Source organism: Haemorhous mexicanus, chromosome 4, assembly GCF_027477595.1.
Source record: "Haemorhous mexicanus isolate bHaeMex1 chromosome 4, bHaeMex1.pri, whole genome shotgun sequence".
In the NCBI taxonomy this organism is placed as follows: Eukaryota; Metazoa; Chordata; class Aves; order Passeriformes; family Fringillidae; genus Haemorhous; species Haemorhous mexicanus.
The window spans coordinates 44,523,002-44,535,583 of NC_082344.1; the positions used below are offsets into that span (position 1 = coordinate 44,523,002).

Consider the following 12,582-nt stretch of genomic DNA (forward strand, 5'->3'; position numbering starts at 1 on the left):
CTGGGATGAGAGAATGGCTGCCATTCATTCCTATCATATCGGGTTTTGGACAGGTGAGAACACCTGGACAGAACATTTGCATGATCAGAGTCAACTAGAGAATGTGCTATTTATTGTAAGAAGTATTTGATTAAAAATAAAATTGGTGTAGAGTGCAGATGAAAAGTCAGGAATGTACTGGGTTTATATCCCTGCTGTAGAGGTGATCTAAAAATCATGTCATGACTGCTGCTAGCTCTGGTGTGTAACTTTGGTGAACCATCTGGCTGTGTTCATATGAGTTTGAGTCCATACTGTGATTTCTATGTTGCTATATGGCATTTCAAATATATTTCGTACTAGAACTACATGAATTGAGTTTTGAGTTAATGTTATAATGTTGAGGCAAGGATGACACTGAACTTTGTTATTCACTTTGTTTCACGAACATCTACACTTGTAATCAAATTTGAGACAGGACTTTCTTCACAGGTGGGTGTGCCCTTGAAGTTGGCACATCTTGTTCACATGACTAACCAGACTCACCAAAGCACTCTTGCTTTTCTGTGATTGATGCTTCACTAATGCTTCCTCTGAGCATTAGTGGCCTGGGAACTCTTTGACATGGATGCTGTGTGTTCAGCCTGCTGCATGCTGCCTGCCTGAAACTGTGCTTGTGTTTATCCTGGATTTGAAAGGCTTCTCCTGCTTTCCTAAAAGCCATCCCTTTCTCTCTAGCAATTACTATTTATAGCAGAACAGTGATCTTTGAAGTGGTGCTGGTAATTACAGGTAGGCAGCATATAGGCAGGTGTACTTGGAATGGCAGCACTAGGACAGCTGTTGGCCTGCTGAGCTGCACAGCTGGACCCTGGCCATGGCAGCACTGCTTCTGCTGCCCAGAGGAGGAGCAAGCTGGCAGGTCAGAGCTGGGGTTTCTGGAGAGTCCTTGGAGCAGCCCCACTCAGGGCTGTACCAGTGTCTGGATTTAAAGATGCAGGTCAGCTGTGTGAGAGGATACAATACACAGGCTTGGCTTGCTATAGACCTCCTGGCCCTGGAAATCACTGGCAAGTTGACAGCCTACTTGTGCTGCTTATAATCTGTATTTTTGTATTCTGGTGATCCAAATGGAATTCCACATTGGTAATTTCATCTGTATTTTATAATAGTTTTTGGTGTGTTTAGTGGTTAATGTAGCAGTTTATAAGTGGCAATAAATCAGCAGATTTGTGTTATACTTGCATAAATTGAAAAAGAATCAATATTTAAAACATTCTGAATCCCGAGAGCCTTATTCTTTGTGATTTGTGCACCCCTAGCTTGGAGAAATAATGTTCAACTTAAAGAATTGGTAGGTCATATCCATTGATATGACAATAATAAAGATAATAGAGGGCAATGATTTCTAAATCAAATTTGTGCTTAAATTTGTTTTTTACAGCTGCATAAAGAAATAAATATTTTTATAAAGTACTTTCTATCTGGTGTTTTGTACACAAAATCCAATTCAGTTTGTAAAAGGTAAAATGTACTATTCTTTTTCTTTTCTCACAAAAGTGTCAATAAACCTGTTTCTTTTGGTCAGGAATTAATAAAGAAAAAATCCTGAAACATATGAATTAGCTTTTTATTTGTATAGAATTTAAATGGTGAAATGAAAAAAAAGTCTTAGGTGATGAAACGTAATCAGCAGTGAGCAAAGGAGTGCTGCTTGTGTGTCCCACAAATTTCTCTCAGTGGATTTTTTTTTTTTGAAACTCGAGATATCTACTTAATCTTATTGTCACTATGGCAACAATAAAACCTTAAATCTCTTGTTCTTTCTATTAAATATATCACTGTGTTAGAGATGGCATTTATCTGTGGATTTATCAATAGGAAACTCAACACTAATTTTTTTTTTTAAAAAAGGACCGAAAGATGATCACATAAAGCTTTGCTCAGCCTCAACTGGAAAAGAGCCCATGTATTATATTTATCACTCTAGTTCTTATAACAAATAGGTGCTCTATTATTAAAGTGAAAAACTTTAATAGTCTGTCTTCCTGCAAAAGCAATATGTCAACATCCAAGGCCCATTAAATGTTACTTGTAAAATGTCTACTCTGTGCACACTACTGCTTGTTTTAGTCAAGTGCAGGGATTGATAAGTGCTGCTAACTGCATCCTAGGTGGCTGTATTCTCTTTTCTGACTTTCCGTGGTCATTAGAAACAGTGATCTTGAAATCTTGCGCTCTCTTCACTGACTCAAGGTTGAAGGGTCCAGTTTTCTTGGGGACAAATAGGAATATAGATAATTTATTCTTTTTAAAGCTGGTGGTTGTTGTTTAATTTTAGACTGTCAAATGTGAAGGGTGTTGCAGTGGATTTCTCATTTGAGTTCCTGTACAGAAAAATGTTTGCAATAATATGTTCTACTCTATGAGGAAAAAAAACAACTTGCTCTCCTTTCTCCCTGCTATGTTTCTTTACCTTCTGTCATAATAGAATTAGGAATTAATATGAATAACAGACCTATGGAAGGGAGAAAAGCTGTATCATTGAGTTGTTTCCTTGTTGTAGGTTAACAAAGCCCTTGTCGTTTGCGGATTGTGTCGGGGATGAATTGCCATGGGGATGGGAAGCCGCGTACGATCCTCAGATTGGTGTGTACTACATTGACCACGTAAACCGTAAGTACTTTTTGGTTTGCCACGTCGGTTATAAAAGACAGCTCATCTTGATTAGATTCAGAAGTCTTAATTAGAATCAAAATGCTGGGGAAAATTTGCCCTTTGGTATAACATTATTGGCTTTTAAATGCTTGCAAGAAAATCTGCTGGTACAAAATGGTGACATCCATTTCTATGTATATTTCTAATTGCATGGTAAATATGTCTCAAGCATGTAAAACTAGCAAAATGTGAAATACAATGCTATTTAGGCCTGCTGAAATGAATATATTCCTGAAAGCATTTCTATTTTCTCTTTATACATTTATTACTCCATGTTGATATGTTTTTCTATTTTCCCAGAAATAGTCTTTAACAGCACAATAGCAAAGGTTCTATTTGAGATCAACACCTGAATCTAGGTATGTGCATCTGTGCTAGCAGTACCTATACTTACCTAAAAATTAGCAGATATCTACAGCCATTTCAGATGCTTGAAGTTAGCAGAGGCAACTGCACAGGGTCAGTAGATGTGGCATGGACAGTAAGAGACCAGTGGCCTTCTGAATGGCATCTCAAATATATGGGCAAGTGAATCCACCCTGCCTTGTCTAAGCCACTTCTGCAGTCACAAGATCTCTAGTCAGTACAGTTGGTGTAATGTAAAATGTGAGGTAGCTGACTGGTTGGATGTCTGCTTTGCAGATGAGATGATTTAACCTCCTTTGGTTGGTGGTTACCTCTGGACTAGAACTCTGATAACTAGAATGGGACATTAGATATCAGCTGTGCAGTTAAGCACCTGCACATAAACACCTAATATTGAACTGTATCCCACCCAATAGCCTCATGTGTGCTCTTATTTACAAAGCCTTGCTTTGCAATGAGAGTCCTCTGATCTTACATATAGTGTTAGGCACTCATGAACTTCTAAACATGCAAGCATCCTTGATTGACTTCAAAAGGTGAAGAAAGGAAAGGGTTTTCTTCTGAATCTAAATGCGGTTATCAGCATAAACTTGTCTCTGACTTCTGCTTTGGCCAAAATTATAGGGCATATACCAGTAAAAATTTGAGAGCCAAGTTGCATTTCTGGGTGTTTTGAGAGGGCTTTCAGATCACTGTGCTCTGATTGTGCTCTATTTTTTTCATGCATGTTCAAATTTTTTAATCAGTTCTAAAAACCTCTGGTAGCTTTGTTGCCTGTTTTATTAAGAAAGAATTTAACTGCTTTCTTTACTCTTAAATGCTATTCCTGTGCATTGAAAGTGAATTCCTGAATATTAGGAGCTAATAATGGTTTGAAATTTTGATATACTTAAAGGTAGTTTCCATCCCTTGTTTGTTCAGTAGTTTCCATCCCTTGTTTGTTCAGTTTGTTCAGAAACTACCTTTGATTCCTCTTACATTAATATATGTATTCCTTTGTAGCAAGTTCAGCGAAACTTACTGTAAAGTGGTGTATACTAGTTTTGTACACTGTATTTTGCACGGTGTTTTGGTGAGAGTACTCTTCAGTTGCTGGGTGGTAAACTGCCTAAGAATCTTACAAGTAGGTAATTTGTTTGATGCCCCAGATATGGAGATGATAACTTCTACTTCATCTGACTAGGGCATGTGCAATGTTTTGATGCTGTTGAAATCTCTGGTATGGAGGCCACTTGAAATGAGTGGAGATAAGCCTTTCTAGAAACCAGGTTTTGTGTCTGCTTAGTGCTTTATTAGTTTTGTAACAAGTCAGATGTGCTGAGTATGCTTTTTGGATTTGAGCTGTTAAAATTCCCTGTCAGGACAGTGGCTATGTTAGAACAAGGAAGACTCTTTTACTCTTTTGAAAGTGTATTAAGTGTTAATTCTGTAATAAGTGGTTTTTTCTCTCTGCTACTGGACAAAGAAGCCAAACGAGGGAAGAAAACTGTACCTACTGCTAGGAGGAAGAACAAATAGATAAATGCCTGAAAAACAGGTTGGATAAAGTAGAATTTCAGGACTCATAAACAGCAGCTTGAGGGATAGCACCTTGGGAAGAAATCTGCTCCCATGTGTTAGGTAGGGAGAGGTGACTAACGATGCTTCATGTTCACTGCCGTCTGGCTGGATTTATTTCAGCAAAATGTTTGAGGGAAGGCCCACTGAGTCTCTCCTTTAGCATCCCATAATTAATTATTCTGAACAACTTCTCTCTTATCTGTCCTTTTTCTAATTTGTTTTTCTAGTGTTGTCCCTACTGTGTGCCTCTCTACAAAGGTACATTTGATCCAACTGTGAAGTTTCAGGTTGTCCCCAGGACTTGGACCAGTTTTACTATGATGACTCCAATTTTATTACATTTCTCAAGCCAGCCCAGTGAGCTATGGAGGAGTAGGTTGTTACTCATGGTTGTTCCCTCCTTTTCTGTAAAAATGTGAAGTTGAAAATGTTAAGGGTGGAGTTTCCATTAATGATCAGATAGGTACTTGCTGCAGTGGATATTGACAAAACTCCTCAATAATTTGGAGAAAGCAATTGCACCTTGCAAAGTTCTGGAACTTCTACTGAATTTTTATAAAGTAATTTTTTTCAAAAATTATGTAAAACAATATACATATTATTTTTTTCAAAATACTTTCCTCATCTGTGCAATTATTTGTCTTGATCTTTTTCCTTCCCTTCTTTCAACATAAACCTGAGAAAAGCCTACTCTTCTCTTCTGCAGAGAGTTAAGAGTTGTCTAGGAGCAGTCCGCAGATGTAGAACGATCCCTCAGATTCTCTTGGTGTCAATATGTTTAAGGATAATTTAGTTTTATTGTAATCTCGCATTTTCAGTATTTTCTATATTTAATTTTTTTTTCACCCCCAAATACAGTTTGGCTTTTTCAATAGCCTTAGAGCTTTCTCATGATCCTTTTGGATGATGTAGCCCATTTTGAGAAGCACCAACTGAGGTCATTACTTTATGAATATATTACCCCAATTAGGAGTTTTAATGTGATGCTTTCAGCTTCAAAGGAGACCAGATTACAGGCCATCTGGCAAGGCAGAACATGCATATGATCTGGGTAGCTCATACTGTAAGAACTTAAATGCTTACCCTGTGCTTCAGTAGCCGCCTTTGTTAGAGGATGACTGAAAGGATATTGTTTGGTGGGCAGGGCCTGAAGAGTTTGTTTTGTGCAAGATCCTTATTACTGTGGTTTGGGAGAGCCCAAAGATTTTATGACTTATGCTGTTGACTCCTATAAGCATTACTGAATATCTGTTCTCATGTGTTCATCTACTTCAGCTAATTTGCTAACATTTACTAATTTTGCTAAACAACATGGTTAGGAACTCAAGGCCATACTAAAAATAACACATAACATATTACTCCACTTTATTTCATATATCTGCAGGTGAAGTTATCACTTTCAAATTTTTTCCAATTCTTCTGTAGGGTTTTCCACATCAAGCATTAAGTGTCTGAGATGTAAACATTTATGTTCTTAGAACTTGGATTTGCAAACACCTTTAAGCTGATATAATCTTTGAAAGTATTGTTCCTTCTCTGTTGCTACCTCTGGCCTTTTGTTCTGTCTCTGCAATGTTTTTGCTTGTAATGCCATGAACATTTGCATGGTCAGACAGTGAATCAGATCAGGGAGCTGATTCAAGTTGAAACTAATCTGGTATGGGGGGGGGGGGGGGGGGGAAAGTTGCTATTTGTTCTCCTTTCCACACCTCTATTTATGCAAGCAAGAAAAGGAAGGTGACCTGGGGATATGAATGAACAGTCAGGTGGAAGAGATGGAGGGATAGCTACTTTTCACAGTAGCAGTGGTTAAAGGCATTTTGAAATTACACCCTTGAATTTTCTTCTATTCTGTGCCAGAAAATAGTTTTAACTCTGAGGCTGTGACATCCAGGTGCACTTCTCAGGTGGTGGTGGCAGCTGAAGTAGCAGCCATTGCTTGATCCAGTTCGTGTCCCCACATTGTGTCTACGTGAGGATGTGCAGTAAACATGGACAACAGGGAAGTCCTCTGCTTCCTGAGGTGTGAGTTGTTTTCCACCTGCTCTCCCTTTCCCCAGCTGCTCAGGTTTTTTGATCTGGATCAATCTATGGTATGTTTAGATGAACAGTTGTGCAGGTAGTGGCAGAAAAAAATGGAAACTTCTGGTTTGATGAGCATGGTCTAAGGGGATCCCATACTGCGACAAGTTCTGCCTTGCCTTCAGCACCCTATTTGTTCCTAAATAACTTACCCCATTTACTTTCAATTCTTATCTTCTCAGATAAGTCTCAGGAATAACAAGGCAAATGGTTGTTTTCTTCATTGCATTGATCTAGTTAACTCATAAAACAAATACTCTGCTGTTAGTGATGTTTATGGCAAAGGTAGCAGAATGGCAATGGGTGATGGCGTTTAAAAGATAACGATTGGAAAAAGTAGTTTTTCCTAGCCCTGTGCAATTTCAGACCATCACATCACTTTATTTTTGCCAGTTTGCACTTTGTATTCAATAAGATGATTCTTCTCCCTGAACTCCACCCAGCACTTTTCTTCAAAAAGGAGTTGAACTACTATCTTCTCTGCTTCTGCAGCTCCTCCCTACTTAATTTTAACTGTCCCTTTTGGAAGCATAAATGTATCTTTTCCAGAAACATCCTTCTATCACTGTTTCATCCACAAAGAAAAGGAAAATTGAGTCAGTGATGCTAAAAAAAAAAAAAAAAAGAAGAGAAAAGCCTAGCTGTTTACACTGTTTCACACTTGCCGCACAATATTTTAAGTATAAAAGTTCTATTTCTTGTTGTAATCTTAAAAGTTTTCATGCTAGTTTATGCTTGTGCAACTGGTTTATCTAAGGCAGGGACTTTTGTGGACAGACTGCTCCAGCCTGGGAGTCTAGTAAATCTGCATCTATGAAAGTAGGCTGGATTGATCTTCAGAAAAGGAGGAATCTGAAAATCCCACCACGAGTCTGTAATTACCGGTGGCTTGAGGGAGTCAAATGCATATCATCACAAATGTGCCCTGTTTGTTCCCATGACCTGCCACCATCTTCTAAGCAAGTGGTGGCATGCAATCAGTTGTGAGGACTCTGCTGTCAGCAAACACACATGGCAGAAACCCAAGTGTGATATGTTTTACCCTGAACCTTTTTTGCAGGTATTTTCTCTGCATTCTGGCTGTAGGAACAGATTAGAGTAATCTGGTGCATGCTGGCTACAGAAGGGGGGCTCAAGTAGTGAAGACTCTGGATAAAAGATGGTTTTACCTGCTGGCATTTATGTTAAGATCATACTTGCATCTTTTTCTTATGTCTTTGTTCTGCTAGCCTTGGCAGCACAACATTACCTGCTTATTTGATAATGTTGAACAAAATCCTCAGAGTTTCTACTGTGTTTCACTCTGAAATATATAAGCGTATTCTGCCCCATATCTAGAGGAAACTAATAGTAAAAATCTTTGAATTAATCTTTTTTGGAAATCTGCTCATACTTGGAGAGTATAGCTGGAAAAAGTTCTCATTTTGTCTCATTGCCCAAATTCAAGCACAAAATTATTTAATGGAAAAGTGAAAAAAGTGTCTGGAAGAGAGGGGTCACTTTTTGTGTGAAAGTTTGATGGCAGGAAACAAGCTCTAGAGACATCAGTTTTGAACATACTCTAAATAATCTAGTTTTCATCCATGTCTCTCTTTAGAACCCATATTCCATTTAATTATGTGATAGAATGTGATTTTCTTTGAGTATCAAGCAATGTGTTAGATCATTTTTAATATGTCATCTTTTTGGCTTGCATGGTCTTACTGTCTCTGTAATGTGCAATTCTTTATTTTTATGTACCTATTGAACAAAAATGTCAGTATGAAATGACGAAATATTTACTTGTGAAACCTTCCACAAATTTTTGAGTACAAATTGCTTTTATAGTTGTTTGAGTTTGAATTGCAAGTATTTTAAAAAACAGGGGGAAAAGAAAGGAGTAAGGAAAAAAATTCAGAAAGCATTTACCATGTAAGCAATAAAGTACATTTCTTAAGACAGTCTAGTAACACTTGGTTATTCTCCCTGAAACTAGCAAAAGTACTGGAGGGTTGAAAGCCGGTTTGTTTATCAAGCAGCGTGGGATATACTTGTAGAATAAACATATCCATAGTGATTGGGTAATGTTGTTGATGAAATTGCTTTAATCAACCACCACTTTATCCAACTTGTACTATCCTGTGGTAGCTGGTATCCAACAACATTCTTCCTCTTCTGATATTATATGTCAGAGGGTTGTTCTTGGTTTTGTTGTGCCATCTTGAGACATTTTTGTGCAAGTTACCATTAAAATCTTGGTTCCCCTTTGCTGTGCCTGGCCCTAGTTTGGTTTGCCTGCAGCCCTTAACCAAGAGCTTGCCCTCAGCATGGAGTAGGATGCTTTGAAGGTATCTCCTTCTCAAGCCACCTCCATGGAATAGGATGTAGTCCTGCCAAAGCAAAGTTGTTGAGGACTGTTGAAAAACCAATCTGTATGTAGCTGGTACACTTTCTTCAGCAGCTAGGTTCAGGAGCAGTTCCAGTGGTGAGGGATCCTGAGTGTATTCGGCTGTTGGCTGTAGGGGTTCGAGGTCTGCGCAACTCCCTTGAAGGTGGGGTTTGTTTGGCTGGAAGGGGTAGTCCTGCAATTATTATGCAAGATAACCAGAGATATCAGGTGTAGTGGAGTTATCCTTTCATCACTTATTGTTTCAGGTAGAGAAATTGCCACCTTTACCCAGAGTATCGAGCTCAGCCGTGGCATGGAGCAGTAGTTCTGCAGCAGTCACAGCTACCCTTTTCAGGGCTCAGCCACTGCAGTTCTGTTGCCTCCTGTCTGGTAGTCCAGGTTTCCAGGCTTGGGAATATTCTGCAAGTTACTATATGAGGGAGAAGGTGCACAATATTGATGAGTAGATCAATATTTAAGAATGCAATGGATTACTAGAACTGTAAGTAGGCTTACTGATGCCAGAAAAAAGATCTTTCCCCAGCTGAGTTGTTCTTCCTACTTTGTACTGGCTCACTGGACCATGCCACAATTCACCTAACCTGCTAGTACATGGTGTGTCTCCCTTCATGTCATCTTCTAGAGTCAGGTAGTGTTTGGGTGGGCTTAGTACATCAGATAAACTGTCCTGGATTGAGTAAGTACCAGACTGTGTAGGGAGAACATGTGAATGTCTAATGGTGGGGACTGTGGGTTTGAGGTGACATGGTAGAAACCATCACTAAAAGAGACAAAAATGAGAGCTATTACACAGCTCCAGCTGTGGCATGCAACTCTCCCCTGTTCTCCTTCCTACAGATCTTATGTCTCTGGTCCTCATTTCTTGCCAGGTCAGTTAATTTCCCTTGGGATCGCCTCTCTTCTGAGATGGTGATTCTGGAACAGTTACAAGCTGAAATAATATGGGCATATGTTTAAACAGATGAGACTTCTCTCTTCAGAATGCAAAGTATGTACTTGTTTTGTCTCCTCTGGGTGTGTATGTGTCCTCCTCAAGTAGCAATCTAGCATATCTGGCTTGTTTTTTTAGAGGAACCTCTTGAGAGTATTTGTTCTCTGTGTTGTCTGAATGCAACTGTCTCTGACTGAACACAACTTACATGTGGGTTGTTCTAGAGCCAGTCAATGCTATTATTTTTTTTGGCAAGGGGAGATGTTGGAAAACTATTGCTTCCACATATTGTTAATCCTGTAGTAAAATGTCCAATTCTTTTATGTCTAGCAGTGGGGCGTCAGGGAGCCATTCCTTTCCCAGTGGGATTTTCTAGTGGGATTGTAATTCCATTTATTTTAGGGAAATAAGATTTACTGCTGATAAAGTAATAGTTTCCTTCTGTTTAAGTAGACTGTAAAAATTTGGCAGAACTTGCTAGCAGACAGGAATGTAACATGTGAAAATACCTACTTTTAAAAAATTTGGCATGTCTGACTCTCTCCTGTATCCAATGTATAATATATATCCTATGTATAATTACAAAGACATGCATAACATTGCTGCCCTTGAAGCATGCTCTTGCCAAAAGAAGAATAAACAAAACTTCCAAGACATTAAGTCAGTCCTGACATTTTGATTTTGAATTATTTTTCTGGCCAGATTTTTTTTTTTTTTTTTTTTTTTTTTTTTTTTTTTTTTTTTTTTTTTTTTTTTTTTTTGCTGAGTTTAATTGTATCAAACTTTGCTGGCAGTGAGCCAGGAAGAGTGCATTTCATGAACAGCAGTGTGATTAAAGCCAGCACAGCTTCCTCTTCTATGTTACAGGGCTGTGATCATTTCAGTGACAGGAACGTCCTTGGGTGGAGCATGCCATCCTGCCATTTGTGTGGTTCCGCTGGGTGAGACCACAGAATTTCCCCCCAGTGTGGATAGTCACTCAGATCTGTAAAAATAAGAGGAAATAAACTGCTTGTTTATTGGGTTTTTTTAATACATTTATTAACTATGCACTTGCAGTAATTTGTTTCAAGTTTAATTAATTTGTTTTATATTAAGTTATCTTAATGGAATTGAATAATTTTGCTTTGCAAGAACCTTTGTTTACATGATGCTAAATCCAGGTCAAATTAGGAATAAGTAACCTGAGTATTACTCACACTGCCATCCTCTTCTTTCTGTTACTATGGATCACTATTTTTGCATTGTGATTGAACAGAGGAAGTTGATATACACTATTGATTTTTAATCTAAGTTGTGGTCTTCATAGAGCCTGATGAAGCCTACTTGTTTAAAGATCCATGTGAAGTAGCTTCCTTTTGTTCATACCTAAGTTTATGCAGAAAATGTTGGAGAGGCCCTGCCAAGAGTAGGTGATTTGTTAATTTTCCACTGTTGATTATTGAAGTCCAGTTTGCATTTTCCAGAACATTTTCAGATGCAGCTCTACAGCTCTGTCTAGTGTTCATTACCAATGCTTACTCCTCACCTAAGGAGCAGAAATAACATCTCCCCATCTGCCCAGCTGGCAATCTGCTGCATTATTCGTATCTACTGCAGACAGGGTTATAGGGCATCCTCTTGCAGTCCCCAGTGGGAACATGTATCTGCCTTAGAAAAGAAATGAGATCTCCCTACTTTATTTTACATTAGCTGTTGAATAATAAGGGGAGGAAAAAGTTTGGGTGTTCTTTGTGGTTTAAATCTCACTCTGGTTTAAGCATGAAAGGCTTCACAACTCATGTGCAAATATTCGGGAAACTTTTCCCTCACTTGCATGTAACTATCCCAATAATATTCTCGTGTGTAGAAGTTTGACCTTAGCAGCAGGTGCTTGAAAAATTCTTGTCCAAGGAAAAAAATCCTTATCTTTTCTGAGGCTTTATTCTGAGAAGTATAAATATTTGTTTTTGAAAGAACGCTGCTTTAAAGAAAATTATCAGCTCTTGGAAGGTGTATGTGCTCAAATGAACATACTTTTCAGTGCTACATTTCAAAATGTAGTGCTACAGAAACAAAAATATCATCCATAGTTCTGTCTTTGGGGTTTTTTTCCTCTATGGAGGAAAGCCTACTGATGAAAATAGAGATAACTGAAAAGTATAGATAACAAACATATGGTGCTGTTATACAGGCACATGTTTTTAGAAATATGTCTATATATGTGTGTGTATATATATATATATATGAACAACTTGCCAGACAAGAGATATGCATTTTTGGGTTTTTTTAATTCATACTATTTAAGAAAAGTACATAGTAAAATTCTCCAGTCTTCTCTGTTTGGTAAAAGTTGAGTAACAATTCTAGGATAGTCATTCCATACTACTTTGTTTTTTCCATGGTAATGTATTTTCACAACTGAGTATTTGTTCCAGAATAAATACATGCAGTTAGAATGGACTGAGAATAATTTGACCAGCCAGTGCACCTACACATGCAAATACTCAAATGTTGGTTTGCTGAAGTTAGTGTGCAGTTTTTTTAAATGCAGGGTCACCTTTAACTCATTTATGAC

The 12,582-nt window shown here is 38.2% G+C and overlaps 1 protein-coding gene across 2 annotated transcripts in view; it reads left to right on the top strand.

Annotated features, from left to right (window-relative positions):
• WWC2 (WW and C2 domain containing 2) overlaps nucleotides 1–12,582 on the top strand; it is a 96,167-nt gene that overhangs the window by 32,506 nt on the left and 51,079 nt on the right. For both annotated transcript variants that reach the window (XM_059844576.1, XM_059844577.1), the window contains one exon: nucleotides 2,546–2,655. In XM_059844576.1, coding sequence (XP_059700559.1) covers nucleotides 2,546–2,655 — 110 coding nt within the window. The remainder of the gene's footprint in view (nucleotides 1–2,545; nucleotides 2,656–12,582) is intronic.